The sequence below is a fragment of the Ptychodera flava genome, chromosome 11, assembly GCF_041260155.1.
Source record: "Ptychodera flava strain L36383 chromosome 11, AS_Pfla_20210202, whole genome shotgun sequence".
NCBI lineage: Eukaryota > Metazoa > Hemichordata > Enteropneusta > Ptychoderidae > Ptychodera > Ptychodera flava.
The window spans coordinates 2,941,338-2,961,699 of record NC_091938.1 but is presented as its reverse complement, the minus strand read 5'-3'; the positions used below and the strand labels follow the sequence as shown (position 1 = coordinate 2,961,699).

The 20,362-nt window shown below is 39.1% G+C and overlaps 1 protein-coding gene across 2 annotated transcripts; it reads right to left on the bottom strand.

Moving 5' to 3' along the window:
• Positions 1–1,228: 1,228 nt before the first annotated feature.
• LOC139143269 (zinc finger protein 709-like) lies at positions 1,229–16,031 on the bottom strand. 2 transcript variants are annotated; one of them, XM_070713463.1, is made up of 2 exons: positions 15,893–16,031; positions 1,229–9,404 (listed from the first exon to the last, which is right to left on the bottom strand). In XM_070713463.1, exon 2 carries the CDS (start codon positions 9,356–9,358, stop codon positions 7,820–7,822), a length of 1,539 nt encoding a protein of 512 aa, XP_070569564.1. In that variant the 5' UTR covers positions 9,359–9,404; positions 15,893–16,031; the 3' UTR covers positions 1,229–7,819. The 2 variants fall into 2 exon arrangements, with proteins under 2 accessions (XP_070569564.1, XP_070569565.1); XM_070713464.1 differs by lacking the exon at positions 15,893–16,031 and adding an exon at positions 15,127–15,590.
• Positions 16,032–20,362: the final 4,331 nt, after the last annotated feature.

The window sequence follows — 20,362 nt, the reverse complement described above, 5'->3', positions numbered from 1 at the left end:
AGCAACGCGCGTAGTAACTAGAATCGAGATAGTTCAGAAATGCACGCGATTGCCCATATTTGGGCACCGGGCCGGGGCGTGATACGTAAAAAAAATGCACGGATCTGAGGGCGCTTTCTCCCATAGCTTTACACAGGCACGTGAATGTATTCGCTGATCACTGCGTCTCACGTGACTAGCTAGACGCAGCACGAAGTAAGACGCAGATACCGGCAAACCGCCATTTTGAAATGAGACAGTTTTTGGTCTCCCGGAAGTTGTTGATTGCGCATGCCCGCACATAGTGCATCATTTTTTATTGCGTGCTTTTTAGTCTAGTCTGGTACCTGCCAATATTTCAAAACTTGTAAGAATGTTAATTAAATCCTCGATTAAATTCTAGCCATGTTCGCTGTGATAATTTTAGCTTTACTTGCAAGTAAAATTGAACAGCCAATGACAGCGCCCCATGATTCAACCAATCAGATTTCGTAATTCGATACATGGCGGTTTCCCGTTACCTGCCTCTTTGTGCTTGTCACTGAGGCGGGGACCAGCCAAGTGAATGTAGGTATATGATAAGACAGTTTGCAGTAGATAAAGACACCCTAACTTCGTAGTAGTTCTTTGTTAGGCATGCTCTTCGTATTTGTTTAAATATTTGATCAGTCCCTAAAGCCCTTTTTCTATCAGTAAGTTGCTTCAAAGTATCGGTACTGTAATCTCCCAAATGCACACAAATCAATCCATGATTGATTTTGATGAAGGCAGAAATACCAAGGCTATTCTGAGAAACGAAAGAGGAAAGTTCGTAATGGCTGAGGGCGCCCAACGATTTTGTGAGATTCTTGTTTGTTCCCTTGGGCTTTGATTATGTATTCTGGCAAAAAAAGGTATACCTTTCCCGTTTTCTGTTCTGTGAGTTTGGACATTTCAAGGATATTTATCACATAAACTTTAAATAGGCATATCTAATAAATTCATGAACTGAAGTTTGGCCAAGTTTTCTCGGGACTCTTCTCCCATTTGATTGAGGGGGGGGGGAGGGGGACATATCTGAGAATCTCTCAGAGTAGTTTTAATCATGAATTTCTTTAAAATCATGTATGGGACAGACCATGTTTATGAATATTTTGTAAAATTTTTGTCAGAGAGAGAGAGAGAGAGAGAGAGAGAGAGAGATAGAGAAGAAAGACAAGAAACGGTGCAATGATTTTGACGATGAATTTTAACTAGTATTTATTTTTGACAGGGTACAGTAAAAACCAGAAAAAAACAGGAAAATTAATCCTAAAAATTTTAATAACTCTTCAAAGAAAAAATCTGCAGGCTATATGAAAATTTTCAAGGTATAAAATTTCACAGTTAATGGTTCCCCCCCCCCCCACTTTTCAAAATGGCAAATCTATATTTCGTCATATTTTCCATACAACAAGTTGCCTCTTGTATGTCACGATCTCAACATTTTTAAAAACAATGCTTTCAAAATGTTGCCACATCGCTCATGTGGGGTTAACGCCCACTTTACACAGATTTAAACATTTTGTCTACACAAGTAGAGCAGAGTTTACACGCTCATGCATAAACTCTGATGGAACTGCCGATGTATAAATGGTCATATTATTTTCTGCATGTAAGCTTTATCAGATCGAAAGTATTGGAGTCTAGGGCAGTCAAGGAAGCAATTTGTGCAAAACACAGTTCTTGCATAATTTCTTGGTAGGCAGGCTGATCAATTCTAATTATTTCATTCTGCAAGTGACCAGTGAGTACTTGACTTGAGTTTATCGCAGGCATCAGAACATCAACATGACATGGAGAGGATATGACTATGTACTACTGGTTGCACAGTCCCTCATTTGTGATGGCGAAAAGGCAGACTATTAGGAGTCAAATACGCAGAAAAGCTCTGTATTACAAAAAAAAGTAGGGTGAATGAAAAGCTGCTCTCATGACCCTCAAAATCTCGGATATTTAAAAAAACAAATTCTGAAGTAGCCTGACGAAAGAAAAAAAAATCATGTTACATTGGCATTCATGAGATACTGTCCATCACATTTTTTTATGATAATTTACTCATTGCATGTCATACACTTTGTGATGGAAGCTGTTCCCAGATCATGAAAATTCGACAACAAAATTACAATGCTTCTTTTCATGATAACTATAAAAAAACCTACAAGGCTGTGCCTTTAATAGTATAGGGCATGTAGATTTTTCAAAGTTTGTTCTTGGTGGGAAATTTGAATGAGTAACATTTTGCCATTATATACCACACAACCTATCCATTAGGGGAAGGCTGCATTAACTTACATGGTACCTGAAACCCGAGTCCTTGCCTGACCAACTCGGGTGACAAACAGAAGACTTTTAATCCCCAAGGTGTGAATGTTCCATTGTTATGTTTATCTAATCCAGCTGGTGCCATCGTAGGAAAGGCAGGTCTGTGAAATTGATCCTCTAGGGAAGTCGGGTATTCCTAAGTTAATGGAGGTTTTCCATAAAGCATGGTAACAGATGAGATCAATGTACCAAACTGATGACAGTGAATCAGCCCACTGGCTGATTTCAAAAAAATACACTTGTCACTAATTTGAAAGAGCATCCATCTATTCTTTGATTTCCCTATAGAATTATCTCAAAGCACAGCTTTGTTTTCATAATGAATACGACATGTACCTGACCCATGTCTAAACAACATACAAGCAAGTTGGCCAGATGCAGTATTATGCTCTTTAATGATATGTAAATTATATGCAAAATATATAAAATTTATGCATATTAGCACACTTTTTCACAATACTGTATGGAGTTCCCTTGTATATTCACCTATATTAAAATTTCTGGATGTAATATTATAAGTAATAATCTATGAACATACGGGGTGAACAGTACCAGTAAGTTGCAAGTTCCAAAGCCCCTTGTATGGACAGCTGATCAAAATTTCAATTTGATTATACATATCATTTTATCTGAAGACTTCATTATATCAGATTTTGAGTTTCTTACTTAAAACTTTTTGTTTTTCATTGCTTATAATGTGTGAATGTTTTGTCTGTCTGTTTACTTATAACAAGTCATTGACAATGACATAGTCCCCACTTGAAATAGGGGAGTATTAGTCTTGATGGGGCAGGGAAATGTGTTCATCAAGAAGTATCACTGGAGTGTATATGTTAAGATCGATGGGCACATAGGTCTATGTTGTTTTTCCCAATTTGAAACACATGAGGCATGTCTAAGTTATGGTTCTAAATCGGGAAAATAGATCAGACCTCTAGCTGTATTGGCCAGCCAAGAAATACATATGTGGATAATAAATGATGTCCAAGATGTGACATCTTAAGGTTTAATATCCTATCAAAATTGGAGGGTATAGAACTTGTGGTTACTGAGTTATGCATATATATGTATAATCAAGGTAACAAGTCATCAAGGTCACATGACATTTTGAAAAAAAAAAATATATTGCTAATTAATCCCTATATGCCAAAAATCAGACATCTAGCTCGATTCGCTTGCCCAGAATTAGATATGTGCATAATCAATGAGGTAAAGCGTGTGTTGTCATAAGGTCGCCCATCCTACTAAATATAAAGGACATAGCACTTGTGGTTACTTATTGACAAAACCGTATATTTTAGGTGAAAGGTCATAGAGGTCACATGACATTTGATCAAAAAATTTCTATTCTATAGTTATCCCTATGTACGAAAAATCAGACATCCAGCTCTATTGGCTTGCTCAGAATTAGATATGTGCATAATTAATGAGGTACAGTATGTGGCATCATAAGGTCTTCCATCATACCAAATATGAAGGGTGTACCACTTGTGGTTACTGAGTTATGGACTAATATGTATATTTCAGGTCAAAGGTCATTGAGGTCACGTGACATCATGTCAAAAAAATTGTATTGCTAAGTTATCCCTATATACCAAAAATCAGACCTCTAGCTCTATTGGCTTGCTCAAAATTAGATATGCGTATCATTAATGAGGTACAATATGTGGCGTCATAGGGTGTCCCATCATACCATTTATGAAGGTTGTAGCACTTGTGGTTACTGAGTCATGGACAAATATGTATATTTGAGGTCAAAGGTCACCGAGGTCATGTGACTTTTTGTCAAAAAGATTGTATTGCTAAGTTATCCCTATATACCAAAAATCAGACCTCTAGCTCTATTGGCTTGCTCAAAATTAGATATGCACATAATTAATGAGGTACAATATGTGGCGTCATAAGGTGTCCCATCATACCACATACAGTGTTTCCCCTGGGTTCCAAAATCTTGTAGCAAACTTGGCTAGAAGCCCTAAAAAAATATTCGCCAAACCACATATTCAATTAGCCAAGCCGATACCACTGATCACTAATGATGTCATTTCTTTCTCATTAATATGCAAAAATAAATATTTGTCTACACACCCATAAGAATGACGGAAATAAACCCTGTTAGTGCTACTATGGATACTAAAAGTAACACCAATTTATGGTTCAGATTACAAGGTGCCAACATCAGCCACGCATACAATATAAAATTTGTCCGAATTTCAAGCGACACTTGTTCAAAGCACAGTCCGAGGGACCGTGTTCAAAGTTAGGCGTATGCAACTATATTTAGTAACAAACCTGAAATCGCTATCGTGCGATACTGTAAATATCGCTATGGACAACGGCACGAAACCTGGTTCAGCATACTAGTTTTTTCAAACGAATCAGATATCCATTCTCGTAGCAGTTCAAAAGTAAAATACTCTCAGACTTGAGAAATATGTGCATTTTAGACTTCCAATACATTTGCTTTATGCTTGAAGTTTAGCAAGCGAAGCTCGGACAGCGCACGTGATGGCGCTTGGGTAAGGGGTCAAATCAAAGACGTCAGTGTGTATTCACAGCCAGCTTGAATCATGTCATGGATCGCGGAAATCATGGATCATAAATCCAAATGTTTACGTCTATTATGTAAACAGAACCCTAAAATATCAATTATACACCCTTTTGATATGGAGAAACATCTTTTTGTTTCACTGACGATCAAGTTAAATACCAAAATATCGCGACAAGACTTTGCGTATTTATTTGCACGATATGAATGCGTAACAAAGCCGACTCGGCGGACAAGCGAGCACCTTCTCTGAAAGTCTGTATACGATGTCACGTCACAATACACCACGGTCTGTGATACACTGAAATTTGTCGCGAATTTGTCTTTAAGGAAGCCAATTCACACAAGTTTCTAACGCCAGTAAAGGTATTTTCTTGTTGGCAGCAATACACCACAAACATTTTCGCTATTCAGGAGTGCCTTACTCGCTCTACGTTCTAAAAAATGCCATGCGTATGCTTTTGACCATGCAGCCGCTACCTTCCTTTCCAAATTCACGGTCGACTTTCCTACACTGATCATAATCTTTCTTTCCATTTCATAGCTTTACTTGCGCTTAGAATGTGTGTTGTAGGGGTGGTCCCCCCCCCCCCATATTGGTGGAGCAGCCAAAGTCAAAAAGGAAAGTTTGCCGTTTTTGCTTAGTTTCACTGTCACTACGATTCTGTTGACGACGACATGGCTGTCACTGCACGGAGTAATCTGTAGGCACACATTGCGCGTAGTCCAACCCAAAACTTAGCAACATTTTAGTCAAATAGTCATGGTAAACATATGGGTACTTTTGGTTTGTGAGCTATTTCGTTACAATTTTATTCATACTGTATATGTGTTATAAATAGGATCTCCTGACGCATAAGGGATGCACAGAGGTAAAGCATTACGTCTCAAGTTGAATGCAGGACAGCGCGTGGACAGACAAAGTGATGACGTCGTAGTGCAAATTTCGATTCGCAAGTTTGGCTAATTTTTGCCAAAATCTTCTCGACAAACGCTACTTTTTTCTCGCATTTGCGATTTGGCGAGCGGGCAGCGGAAACACTGCATATATGAAGGGTTTAGCACTTGTGGTTACTGAGTTATGGACAAAGATGTGTATTTGAGGTCAAAGGTCACGTGACATTTTGTCAAAATATCTGAGATATCATCGTGAATAGAGGGACATGACCCAATCTATAAGCCCCCTGGACTTCATCCGTGGGGCTAAAAACTGTGTCACCGCATCCTTTTTGCTATATGAATATGATGAGAAACTAAATTTTTATTTTACTTGGCCTTATACATGGGAGTCTATGGACTGCCTTATACATGGGAGTCTATGGACTGCCTTATACATGGGAGTCTATGGAGGTGGAAACTAAAAAGTCCTCTAACACGGCCAAATTTGATCGCATTGTGAAACAAATCGACGTCCATCTGTATGGGGTAGGGTACTATATTTGTGCAAAGTTTGAAAGAAATTGACCTGGGCATGTCTGAGATATCTGCGTGAACGGACGCACGCACGCACGCACGGACATGACCCAATCTATAAGTCCCCCCGGACTTCGTCCGTGGGGACTAAAAAAAAGGCAACATCAAAAATCATTTTTAGCAAATGATTGTAAAGATAGGACAATTCACTGCACTGTAGTTGGCTTGTGATAACAATTCTGAACTGAAACAAAGGCATTGTGATCTCAAGAAAGGAAAAAAAGGCTTTCAGTTACGGCTTGTAAAAGATAAAAATACACTGTACATTACTGCAAAAATGTGACAGAGACTTTACGGTACCAGAAAGCGCCCTCTATTATTGTAGGACCAGGAAGCAGGGTTTGACTCCAAGTATGCAAATTAGCAATACAGAATAGATCAAAACGATGATGTCATTTGTACCGTTGCTCGATATTATGTAGTCTACCAATGGTAGCTAAGCTTTCAAACAAGTTGTGAATCAGAAGGTAGTGTTTCCAATTTCTTGGTGTGGTATTATTCGTTAAATTAACACTATTTTTGTCCACATGATCAAATGTATTATTTTTCCACCATTCTGAAAAAACTTGCAAACAGTTGCATAAAATCAATTTCAGTGTCAACAAGGTGATAGTGATGGAAGTATTCACAAAGACATATCGGGTTGTTTGGTTCAGAATATTAGTCTACCCTTGAAGAGACGGTTAGGTCTGTCATGATAGCTCACAAAAATTCATCATACCTGTATTATCATAAAATTTTGGAGTTTATAGTCTATTTGCAAGTTAAGGAAAAAAGCTAGAAAGCTTGTCAGAACTTTCAGTCTTACATATCATGAAACAGTTAAGAGGTAAAAACTGCTGTCACAGAGACAGAAAACACTGCTCCGCAAGCCAACTTCCTCCACCCCTAACACATGAAATTGTCTTCCCTCTAGTACATCTACGATATTAAACTTTTTATGTCCTTACGTGACATCCAAGAATTCCACCACAAGTGAATCCCTTCTCAGACACTTGGCAGACAAATTACTTCTCATTTGACTGAGTCCTGGTGGTATATTCAAGAGTTAAGTCATTTGTAAAATTTGCGCCATGCTTTTTCACAGACAAACAGCTTTTGTATTCTTCGCATCTTCATGTGACATTTTAGTTCCACTTCACATAAAACCAATAGCCACACACTTAGCAGATAAATGGCTTTTCTTTTGAATGCGTCCAGTTAAAGGTCCTGATATGGTATAAAAACATTGGGGTTGTTGAAAATCCTTGTCGCATTCTTGGCAGATAAATAGCTTTCCTTTGTATGTGTGCTACAGTGCACTTGATATACCAATTCCATATTGATATACCAATTCCATATTGATATACCAATTCCATATTGATATACCAATTCTTTCTTGCCACAAAGATGTCAGACATGTAACTTTTCATTTGTAGCTGTCCTTATGTGATATTTGAGATTTGCATTGTGTGCAGAACCTTTGCCACACACTTTTCAAACAAATGGCTTTTCTTTTGTGTGTATCCTGTTGTGACGTGTGAGACTTTCATTCCAGGCAAAACTTTTACCACACACTTCACAGACAAAGGGCTTGACTTGTGTGTGAGTCCTGATGTGATATTTGAGATTCCATGTTTGTGAAAAACCCTTGCCACATACTTGGCAGACAAATGGCTTTTCCTTTGTATGTGTCCTGAAGTGACGTGCAAGACTTCCATTCTGTGCAAAACTTTTACCACACATTTTGCAAACAAATGGCTTTTCTCTTGTATGTGTCCTGTTATGAGTTTTGAGATGTGAACTCCGTGAAAAACCCTTGCCACACACTTTGCAGACAAATGGCTTTTCATTTGAGTGTGTCCCAATGTGACCATTTAGACTTCCACTATGTGAAAAACACTTGCCACATATTTTGCAGACAAAAGGCTTTTCTTTTGTATGTATCCTGATGTGACATGTGAGATTTCCATTCTGTGCAAAACCTTTGCCACATACTTTGCAGACAAATGGCTTTTCTTTTGTATGTGTCCTGATGTGACATGTGAGACTTCCATTCTCTGCAAAACCTTTGCCACACACTTTGCAGACAAATGGCTTTTCATTTGAGTGTGTCCCGATGTGACTATTTAGACCTCCACTCTGTGAAAAACCCTTGCCACATACTTTGCAGACAAAAGGCTTTTCATTTGTATGTATCCTGATGTGGCATTTCAGACCTTGGTTAAATACAAAACCCTTGCCACACACTTTGCAGACAAATGGCTTTTCTTTTGTATGTACCCTGATGTGGCGCTTCAGACTTTGGTTTAATCCAAAACCCTTGCCACACACTTTGCAGACAAATGGCTTTTCCTTTGTATGTGTCCTGAAGTGACGTGCAAGACTTCCATTCTCTGCAAAACCTTTACCACACATTTTGCAAACAAATGGCTTTTCTTTTGTATGTGTCCTGTTATGAGTTTTGAGATGTGAACTCTGTGAAAAACTTTTGTCACACACTTTGCAGACAAATGGCTTTTCTTTTGTATGTGTCCTGATGTGGCATTTCAGACCTTGGTTAAATACAAAACCCTTGCCACACACTTTGCAGACAAATGGCTTTTCATTTGAGTGTGTCCTGATGTGACTATTTAGACTTCCACTATGTGGAAAACCCTTTCCACATATTTTGCAGACAAATGGCTTTTCATTTGAGTGTGTCCTGATGTGACGTGTGAGACTTCCTTTCTGTGCAAAAACTTTACCACACACTTTGCAGACAAAGGCTTTTTCCTTTAAATGTGTCCTGGTGTGGTTTTTGAGATGCCCACTTTGAGTAAAATCTCGGCCGCACACTTTGGAGTCAAACAGCTTTCCATTGGTATGTGTCCTGATGTGGCGTTTAAGATCTTCATTTTTTGAAAAACCTCTTCCACACACTTTGCAGACCATAGTTCTATGTGTTCTCACATGATATCTTAGATCTCCATTTTGTGCATAACTCTTTCCACATATTTTACAAACAAACAGCTTTTCATTGCCATGAATCTTCATGTCACTACCACAACTGAATTGTTGCAAGACTGCAGCGTTGAGTGTTCTGAAATTAGGTAAAGACATATTGTGTTGTTAATTAACCGTTTTCCTGCCAAGATCATATTTCACTATCAGGTCAAGTTAGTTAAAACTATTAAAGCAAAACCTGTCCTATACGCTGCATTTTAACAAAGGCTTCAAGATTTGAAGGTCCCTGAAGACAGAGACTGTAAACATGATTTTTTTCAGACTGAAGCCACTATGACATACCAAGTCAAGTGGGTGAAAATACATATGGTTTTGGCTCAATACCACTTTTTACTGACTTGGCAGATGGGAAAGTGATACTGTCTGGCAGGTAAATGGTGAATGGTTTACTGCGTAGTTTATATGATTAAAGCCTAGAAAATGACTTTGCTAACATTTGGTTACATGTGGTATTAAAGCCAGAGTAAGTGTGCGTATGATAATTACAAACTGTAAAAGCTTTTACGGCCCTTGGCTTGTGATATTCATAGTCAGATGCATTTGACAACATTTTGATGCAGTCCATCTGTTGAAGTACGTAGTGGTTGGTAACTGTTGCAACAAAAACACAAACTTGTACAACACCATGCAGTCTTGTGCATCATAATTAGTGGATACATTCTACTATACCAAAGAAACGGTGTCCATTTGTAATACTGTACTACAGCGTGTTTCACCGAGGTTCCGCAACTCGGCGTATGAGACGGACACATTTCACATACAAAACAAAAAATAAGCTTGGGTATCACGACACATTTCAAAGCCACCAACTTATTGATTAATTACCAGTCCGGGTTATGTCCATATGGAGGATAGTTGGGAAAAGCCAATGGCGTACCGTATATGTAATGAGGTTAACGCAAGAACCAATCACATACTGTATATGTAATGACGGTTACAGGTTAAGTGGGTTCACTTTGAAATGTTATGCTGAGATCATGCCGCCTTGGAAGATATCCTATAATGCATTGCTGTAAGGCCAACGCCTAAACCGGAAATAGGCTCATTTGGCGTCAAGACACCAAGGCGAGCGGATCGGCTTCACTCGTCCAATCTTGCCGCATATGGCGAGCAATTGCGATAATGACTAATGCCTTATTTCCAAAATCAGTAAATGACATGCTTTATCCATCCCTACTTCAGTGGACATGTTCCCTGGTCAGTAAATGACAATGGGGCCTGGGTACCCCAGGCCTCCCACAAGTATAAGATTGTTGTTGTAGCGAATTCGAAGAAAACAGCTATTCTTGCAGAAACAAGTTGCATAATGTACTCAGTAAAACGTTGTCAGGTACGTGTAAAATGAAAAGTGACTGAGGTCGAAGTGACTAAGGCACCGGGATTGATTTGACCACAAACAACGACAAGAGGGTGTGAATTACTTGGGTTGAAACGGACAGGGGTTGAGGTGACCTGCTGCCCCGGCACCAGCTGCAGGCCTAGCGGCCTGGCTATGTTTACATAAGGGACTGGTCAGTTTCTTCAGCCTGGGGGGGGGGGGGGGGGGGGGGGGGGGGCTGGTGGATTCATGGGGGGGTCAACCCGTTTTTGACTTTGGTGGTAGGGGGGTCACCATGTTTTTGAAATGCCCAATAGGGGGGGGGGGGGGTCAGTGTGTTTTTGAATTTGAAACAGGCTCATCATTGCCTAAAATGCTAGTGTCAGCCACAAATTTCATCATTCAGTTGTATTTTTCGGCGCGCCCTTCGGGCGCGTAACTTAATAATCAGTCATATTTTTCAGCACGCCCAACTTTAACATATCAAGCATACATACATCAGAGATATCTGTATGTTCAATATTTTCAGCGTGCTCTTCAAGCTCATTACTTTAATATATCAGACATTTTTCAGCATGCCCTTCAGGTGCATGACTTTAATATACAAGGCATATATATCAGAGATATCAGGATGTTTCATATTTTTCGGCACGCCCTTCGGGCGCAATACTTTAATAAATCAGAGATATCTTGATGTTTGCTTAGTGAAAGTGTACCATTATGAAATCTGCATTTCATATGAAAAGGATGACAAATTCCTGATACTTTTCTGTTCTCTCTATGAGAATTCAGTATGAGAAAGCAACATGCACAAATATTTCACAATATATATTTGATACAGTGACTTATTTTAGGGATAGAAAAATGACAAGATATCTTTCCTTCTCATTGATGCAATTCTTTTCCTTTGTGACACAGGTTTTCTGTAGAAAGATGCTTTTTTATGAACAAAATAACAGTTAAAAAAGGCAGTTTTTGTCATTATTAGCTGTGCTTTTATGGTTTCAATGTTACAAGAGAAGGTCCTCTCAGACACTGTACACATCAGATTTGGCTAAAAAAGCTCTCTATGGCTCCTCAGGAGATTTAATTGGATGGTTGGCAAGTCTTAATACCCATCAAAGTTTTTGATTCACTGCTTTTTCCTCTTTGATATTAATGATTGTCATCCATTTCTGTACAACAGTTCAGGACATCTGGTTAAGCATAGAAAGTGTGATACATTCACAGCTCATTCAAAATACAGCTCATTCAAAATGTACTGTATTCAAACTTTAAGATTGACACTTTGAAATTCCTATCTTACAACTGACATGTCAACAATTTCATTAAAACATAGAATGACTATTTAAAATATGAATATATGTAAAATGTAACCTAAGGCGTCCACATTGTAGAAGATCGCTAAAAGTAGGCAGAAAGAAAGCCCCCTTATGTGAAAACACTAGGGGTCGATAGGGGTCGGCTGACAGTTTGACACATTTCGTACCATTAAGAGTCGAATGATACTACATTGACTGGGTTGACCATACGACTTTATTCAGAAAACGTCCGGGGAAAAGTGAATACATTGGATGTTTGACCAATCTTTTTACAAAGCATCAATTTTTCGATCAAAAAATTCATGCGTAGAAGCTAGAACTAATGAAAACTCGTAAAAAAATACCACTACCTTGCACATCAGACAATAAAATGTCGTACGCGTGAAAATGAGTTTACTAGAAAATACATAGTGGCTCCTAAAATTAGTTTGAAAATTTAGCGTCTGTACCGTGGTATCGCTAGACGGCCGTCATTTTTGAAGCGAAGATGAAGTGGTGGATTCTGGGATATCTTCCAGGGCGGCGTGTGCTGAGATCGCGATCTGACCTGACAGATCCATCGTGACCGATCGAGTGAGAATGTTGGCTACCCGGAGGTGTCGAGTCAATTTGCAACGTTCAACCATGTTAAAAATTGTAAGGATTTCTTCAGGAATAGTTTTCTGAGTTTCTTTACCCTAGACCATGTTCGACAAAGAGTTATTGGACGTTTTTCGTACTCTTTACCAGCTTCTGGTTAACTTCTCTGCGTTTTTCTGAGTGAAGGGTCAATTGTACCGGGAAATGCATGGTGATCGAAAAAATCATGCTCCGATCATTGACAAGAACAGTTGACCCATCGTTGCAAAGCTTGCTTCAGATGGAAAGGTTAAATTAAATTTGACCAAAAGTAGGCGATATTTGGCGACAAATAACTTGCTGTAAATTTACAAGGGTCAAATCCTGATTTCTAGGAGCGGTACCTGGCCAGGAAAATCATCCAAAAAAGAAATATTCGATGTAATAAACACCAGTGTCAGTCGCCATCTCGACCAAACTGAACATTGTGCATCACGTTTACATCTAAAAACTACCTAGTGCTAAAATACAGAGTGAAATCTGGCCGAAAGTTCCGAACTCATTACAATCTGCGAGCCAAGGATTGCGTGGCTAATTATTCATGACGTTGGCGGCGGCAGGTTCGCTGATTAGTCAATCGTAATAATATCCTCTCTCAGTGTTTCATCTAGGATGCTACACCAGGGGGGGGGGGGGGGGGGGGGGGGGGGGGGGGGGGGGGACTGGTCCCCCTCTACAGGAATTTTTGAGGGGGATTTTAAAATTTTGGGGGGACTTAACTGAAACATATTATCACGACTTTACACATAAGTTTTAATGTTGCAATGATGTCACTTGTGATATACATACTACAAGTCATAAATCACTTGCTTACACAATCCAAGATGCTGACTGCAAACACCATCCTCTATAGGAGTTTTTCAAAAGTCAACAAATTTGAGTATCACTGTTGTGAATGTATATAGAGCTCATAAGAGTGGCGGATGGCTCATCAATATTCATACCCATCAATATTCTGGAAAAATTGTAGCGTATTTTGCATGCTACAATATTCTGTATGTTTGTTTGTACTTATTCTGTATGTTTGCTTTCTTAGGGCTTAAAATACATTCAAACATAACAACAGCAAGCCGTTTCCACTGTACATGTACCTTCAAGGGATTTTTTTCATTTTTAACTGAACTGTGTGCGTTTACACAAAGCAAGAAAAAATCTTTCGTAGTTATAAAGGAATGTTTTTCCATCTTCTGAAAAAAATAATATACTTGTTTGTCACGTTTTTACTGTGCCCACTGTAAAGTTTGGATCAAGATTGCCCTATAGAAACCAGTTAGCTGTATTTTTCTTGTGACCAAGCTGGTCTTGTAGTTTTGTGCGCAGACTCAGTAGAGTTAAAACGAACAACTTGAGAAATCGGACTAGTCTCTGTTTGCCATGCTTTGAATGTGGAGTTTCTCGATGTCAGATTCACTCTGATTGCATTTTGTCAGTCATTTTACAATGGGAAAATCACAAACAGAAAGGTTGGTTGTCACCGACAGTTAACTTTTGGGTTTATTTGCCCAAAAAATAAGTCAATGTTTGTTCACTGAATTCAAAAACCGGGCCCATTGACACTGCAGCTTGCTCGTGACTCTCATTGCATGCAGTCCCGTCACAGTGCCAATTCACTGAACTGAACACGTTTATGTAACCGTTAAGTCCAATTTCCGTGTCAATTTTTGCTACCAGAATTATTTTCATAGTGTTATGGACATTCATACTATGCACAAAAACTTCAGTTTGTCTCCTTTTCTCAATCGTACAGAGATAATGACACACAGAAACCTTATACCGGTATAGCTAGGGCAATGAACTTTTGTGAACGTAACTCTAAATGGGCTAACAGGCTTTCATATGCAAAATCAGAGTACGGAAAGTACATAAAGTATCAAAATCAAATTAAAATTAGTCCCTTTAATGTAAATGTTCTTGCTACACTATACAATGCCTGTTGCCAAAGTATTAACAGGTGCCGATAACAGGCAAAATGCATCGAAGTGTGACACCCATGATATTTGATTTTGATATGCCATTCCAGCCAGCTCAGTCCAGTGCGCGATGGGTCGCCCCTTCTACGTACAGTTGGCGGCGCACAGCACATCAAGGGAGAGGGGTAATCGCCCAGCCCAGATGAAACACTGCTCTCTATGGACATAACCCGGACTGATTACAATAAACAAGCATGGGGCTGCTGCTCTGTCTGGACTGGTGGTGTGGTGGCGGGGTTAAAATCATAAAAGTCAAGACCAGCCAGTAGAGGGCAGGAATCCCGTCTGAAATTTACACCACAGCTGTGGACCCACAGCTACGGTGGTGCTTGTGTTGTGGAGTGCGGGATTCCAAGCTCCTGTGACCACAGTCCCCCGTGGGCTATTCATCTCTGGGACTATTCGCCCCATAGAAGAGTGTACATAATCGAGAAACACCTCAAGTCTGGAAACAGAATGGCTATAAAAACCACGCCATGTCACATTCCGTGTCCAATTTCACTCTGAAAATTAGCAAGTTCATCTATCATGCAACCGTCGATCGTTCCCTATCATTCTAAAATTTCATACCTGATACTTTATCTGATTCAAAAACGCTCGTTTCGTGTGATTTTCGGCAGAATTCGACGGACACCTCGCGCTGAATGCTGAGCACCCCTACTTTTTTGACGGTGGCGCCGCCTATCCATGTGGGGTGACTTAAATGTTGCTCACGCTTGTTTTGGTGAGGTGTCTCTCGAACTCGGCCGAAAATCACAGTAAATGAACATTTTGTAAGCAGATGAAGTATCATGTATGAATTTTCGTGTGATTTTCGGCCAAGTTCAGAAGACACGTCGCCAAAACATAAGGCATGAACAACCTTCCAGTCACCCCTCATGGGTACGCGGCGCTAACGTCAGTAAAGGAGTGCCCAACGTCCACTGTGAGGTGACCGGAATGTTGCTCACGCTTATGTCTTGACGATGTGTCCGTCGAATTCGGCCGAAAATCACACGAAACAAGCGTTTTGAAGCAAATTAAGTACCAAGTATGAATTTTGAGAATGATAGGGAACGGTCGACGGTTACATGGTAGATGAACTTGCTACTTTTCACGGTAAAATCGAACGTAGAAGATGACATGGTGGCACAATCCCCCCACAATCCCTATACGAAATAGCCATTTCATTTCCTGACTTGGGTTGTTTCTCGCTTCTGTACACTTGTCTATGGGGCGAATAGTCCCAGAGCTGAATAGCCGGCCCACGAGGGACTGTGCTGTGACATATGCCACAGTCCCTCTATCCACTGTGCATATGCGACAGACTCTGACGGGGAAAAAAGCTAAAACTTACAGTATTTGGATACCAAGCTCAAGTTCACACAATTTAGAACAGTGACACACGTCTTCTATTCACCAGTTCGATTTCGAATCGGGCGAAAACTCGATTTGTAACTCGACTACGAGCTATGTGTGGTGTCCAAGCGCGGGAAAATGACATTTTGCAGTCGATAAAGACACCCTAACTTGGTAGTAGTTCTTTGTTAGGCATGCTCGTCGTATTTTTTAAATATTTGATCAGTCCCTAAGCTCCTTCTATCAGTAAGTTGCTTCAAACTACTGTAATCTCCCAAATGCACACAAATCAATCCATGATTGATTTTGATGAAGGCAGAAATACCAAGGCTATTCTGAGAAACGAAAGATGAAAGATCGAAATGGCTGAGGGCGCCCAACAACTTTATGAGATTCTTGTTTGTTCCTTGAAAAGAAGGTATTCCTTTCCCGTTTTCTGTTCTGTGAGTTTGGACATTTCAAGGATATGTAACACATAAAATAGGCATAGCTAATAAAGTCATAAACTGAAGTTTGGCCAATTTTTCTTGGGATTACTAGACTGTCCCCCTTCCCCCATTTGATTGGGGGTGGGGGGGGGGGGGGGGGGGTGCACATTCACGTTTGAGAATCTCTCAATCTGAGGTTAATCATCAACCTCTTCAAAATCGTTCATGGGACAGGTCATGTTTATGAATTTTTTGTAACAATTTTTGTCAGAGAGAGATAGAGAACAAAGTCAAGAAACAGTGGAATGAATTTGACGATGAATTTCAACTTTTTTAAATTTTTGACAGCTTACAGTAAAAAACAGAAAGCAGGAAATCCTACAAATTTAAATAATTCTTCAAAGGAAAACTTTGATATGAAAATTTTCGAGGAATAAAATTTAATAGTTAATGGTTTGACCCCCCACTTTTCATAATGGTATATCTATATTTTTGTCATATTTTCCGTACAACAAGTTGCATCTTATATGTCATAGTGTCAATATTTTTAAAAACAGTACTTTCAACATGTTGCCACATCACTCGTGTGAGGTTAATGAAACTGTAACACCCATTTTACACAGATTTAAACATTTTGTCTACACAAGTAGAGCAGAGTTTACACGCTCATGCATAAACTCTGATGGAACTTCCGATGTATAAATGGTCATATATTATTTTCTGCATGTAAGCTTTATCAGATTGAAAGTATTGGAGTCTAGGGCAGTCAATGAAGCAATTTGTGCAAAACGCAGTTCTTGCATGATTTCTTGGTAGGCAGGCTGATCAATTTTCATTATTTCATTCTGCAAGTGACCAGTGAGTACTTGACTTGAGTTTGTCGCAGGCATTAGAACATCAACATGACATGGAGAAGATAGGACTTTGCACTTCTGTTTGTACAGTCCCTCATCATTTGTGATGGCGAAAAGGCAGACTATTAGGAGTCAAATACGCAGAAAAGCTCTGTATTACAAAAAAAGTAGGGTGAATGAAAAGCTGCTCTCATGACCCTCAAAATCTCGGATATTTAAAAAAACAAATTCTGAAGTAGCCACGAAAGGAAAAAAAATCATGTTACATTGGCATTCATGAGATACTGTCCATCACATTTTTTGATGATAATTTACTCATTACATGTCATACGCTTTGTGATAGAAGCTGTTCCCAGATCATGAAAATTCAACAACAAAAGTACAATGCTTCTTTTCATGATAACTATAAAAAACCTACAAGACTGTGCCTTTAATAGTATAGGGCATGTAGATTTTTCAAAGTTTGTTCTTGGTGGGAAATTTGAATGAGTAACATTTTGCCATTATATACCACACAACCTATCCATTAGGGGAAGGCTGCATTAACTTGCATGGTACCTGAAACCCGAGTCCTTGCCTAACCAACTCGGGTGACAAACAGAAGACTTTTAATCCCCAAGGTGTGAATGTTCCATTGTTATGTTTATCTAATCCAGCTGGTGCCATTGTAGTGGCATTGTAGGAAAGGCAGGTCTGTGAAATTGATCCTCTGGGGAAGTCGGGTATTCCAAGTTAATGGAGCTTTTCCATAAAGCATGGTAACAGATGAGATCAATGTACCAAACTGAATACAGTGAATCAGCCCACTGGCTGATTTCAAAAAAATACACTTGTCACTAATTTGAAAGAGCATCCATCTATTCTTTGATTTCCCTATATACAATTATCTCAAAGCACAGCTTTGTTTTCATAATGAATACGACATGTACCTGACCCATGTCTAAACAACATACAAGCAAGTTGGCCAGATGCAGTATTATGCTCTTTAATGATATGTAAATTATATGAAAAATATATAAAATTTATGCATATTAGCACACTTTTTCACAATACTGTATGGAGTTCCCTTGTATATTCACCTATATTGAAATTTCTGGATGTAATATTATAAGTAATAATCTATGAACATACGGGGTGAACAGTACCAGTAAGTTGCAAGTTCCAAAGCCCCTTGTATGGACAGCTGATCAAAATTTCAATTTGATTATACATATCATTTTGTCTGAAGACTTCATTATATCAGATTTTGAGTTTCTTACTTAAAACTTTTTGTTTTTCATTGTTTATAATGTGTGAATGTTTTGTCTGTCTGTTTACTTATAACGAGTCATTGACAATGACATAGTCCCCACTTGAAATAGGGGAGTATTAGTCTTGATGGGGCAGGGAAATGTGTTCATCAAGAAGTATCACTGGAGTGTATATGTTAAGATCGATGGGCACATAGATCTATGTTGTTTTTCCCAATTTGAAACACATGAGGCATGTCTAAGATATGGTTCTAAATCGGGAAAATAGATCAGACCTCTAGCTGTATTGGCCAGCCAAGAAATACATATGTGGATAATAAACGATGTCCAAGATGTGACATCTTAAGGTCTAATATCCTATCAAAATTGGAGGGTATAGAACTTGTGGTTACTGAGTTATGCATATATATGTACAATCAAGGTAACAAGTCATCAAGGTCACGTGACATTTTGAAAAAAAATATATATTGCTAATTAATCCCTATATGCCAAAAATCAGACATCTAGCTCGATTCGCTTGCCCAGAATTAGATATGTGCATAATCAATGAGGTAAAGCGTGTGTTGTCATAAGGTCGCCCATCCTACTAAATATAAAGGACATAGCACTTGTGGTTACTTATTTATTGACAAAAACGTATATTTTAGGTAAAAGGTCATAGAGGTCACATGACATTTGATCAAAAATTTCTATTCTATAGTTATCCCTATGTACGAAAAATCAGACATCCAGCTCTATTGGCTTGCTCAGAATTAGATATGTGCATAATTAATGAGGTACAGTATGTGGCATCATAAGGTCTTCCATCATACCAAATATGAAGGGTGTACCACTTGTGGTTACTGAGTTATGGACTAATATGTATATTTGAGGTCAAAGGTCATCGAGGTCACGTGACATCTTGTCAAAAAAATTGTATTGCTAAGTTATCCCTATATACCAAAAATCAGACCTCTAGCTCTATTGGCTTGCTCAAAATTAGATATGTGTATAATTAATGAGGTACAATATGTGGTGTCATAGGGTGTCCCATCATACCATTTATGAAGGTTGTAGCACTCGTGGTTACTGAGTCATGGACAAATATGTATATTTGAGGTCAAAGGTCACTGAGGTCATGTGACTTTTTGTCAAAAAAATTGTATTGCTCAGTTATCCCCATATACCAAAAATCAGACCTCTAGCTCTATTGGCTTGCTCAAAATTAGATATGCACATAATTAATGAGGTACAATATGTGGCGTCATAAGGTGTCCCATCATACCATATATGAAGGGTTTAGCACTTGTGGTTACTGAGTTATGGACAAAGATGTGTATTTGAGGTCAAAGGTCACCGAGGTCACATGACATTTTGTCAAAATATCTGAGATATCATCATGAATAGAGGGACATTACCCAATCTATAAGCCCCCTGGACTTCATCCGTGGGGCTAAAAACTGTGTCACCGCATCCTTTTTGCTATATGAATATGATGAGAAACTAAATTTTTATTTTACTTGGCCTTATACATGGGAGTCTATGGACTGCCTTATACATGGGAGTCTATGGACTGCCTTATACATGGGAGTCTATGGACTGCCTTATACATGAGAGTCTATGGAGGTGGAAACTAAAAAGTCCTCTAACACAGCCAAATTTGATCGCATTGTGAAACAAATCGACGTCCATCTGTATGGGGTAGGGTACTATATTTGTGCAAAGTTTGAAAGAAATTGACCTGGGCATGTCTGAGATATCTGCGTGAACGGACGGACGCACGCACGCACGGACGGACATGACCCAATCTATAAGTCCCCCTGGACTTCGTCCGTGGGGACTAAAAAAGGCAACATCAAAAATCATTTTTAGCAAATGATTGTAAAGATAGGACAATTCACTGCACTGTAGTTGGCTTGTGATAACAATTCTGAACTGAAACAAAGGCATTGTGATC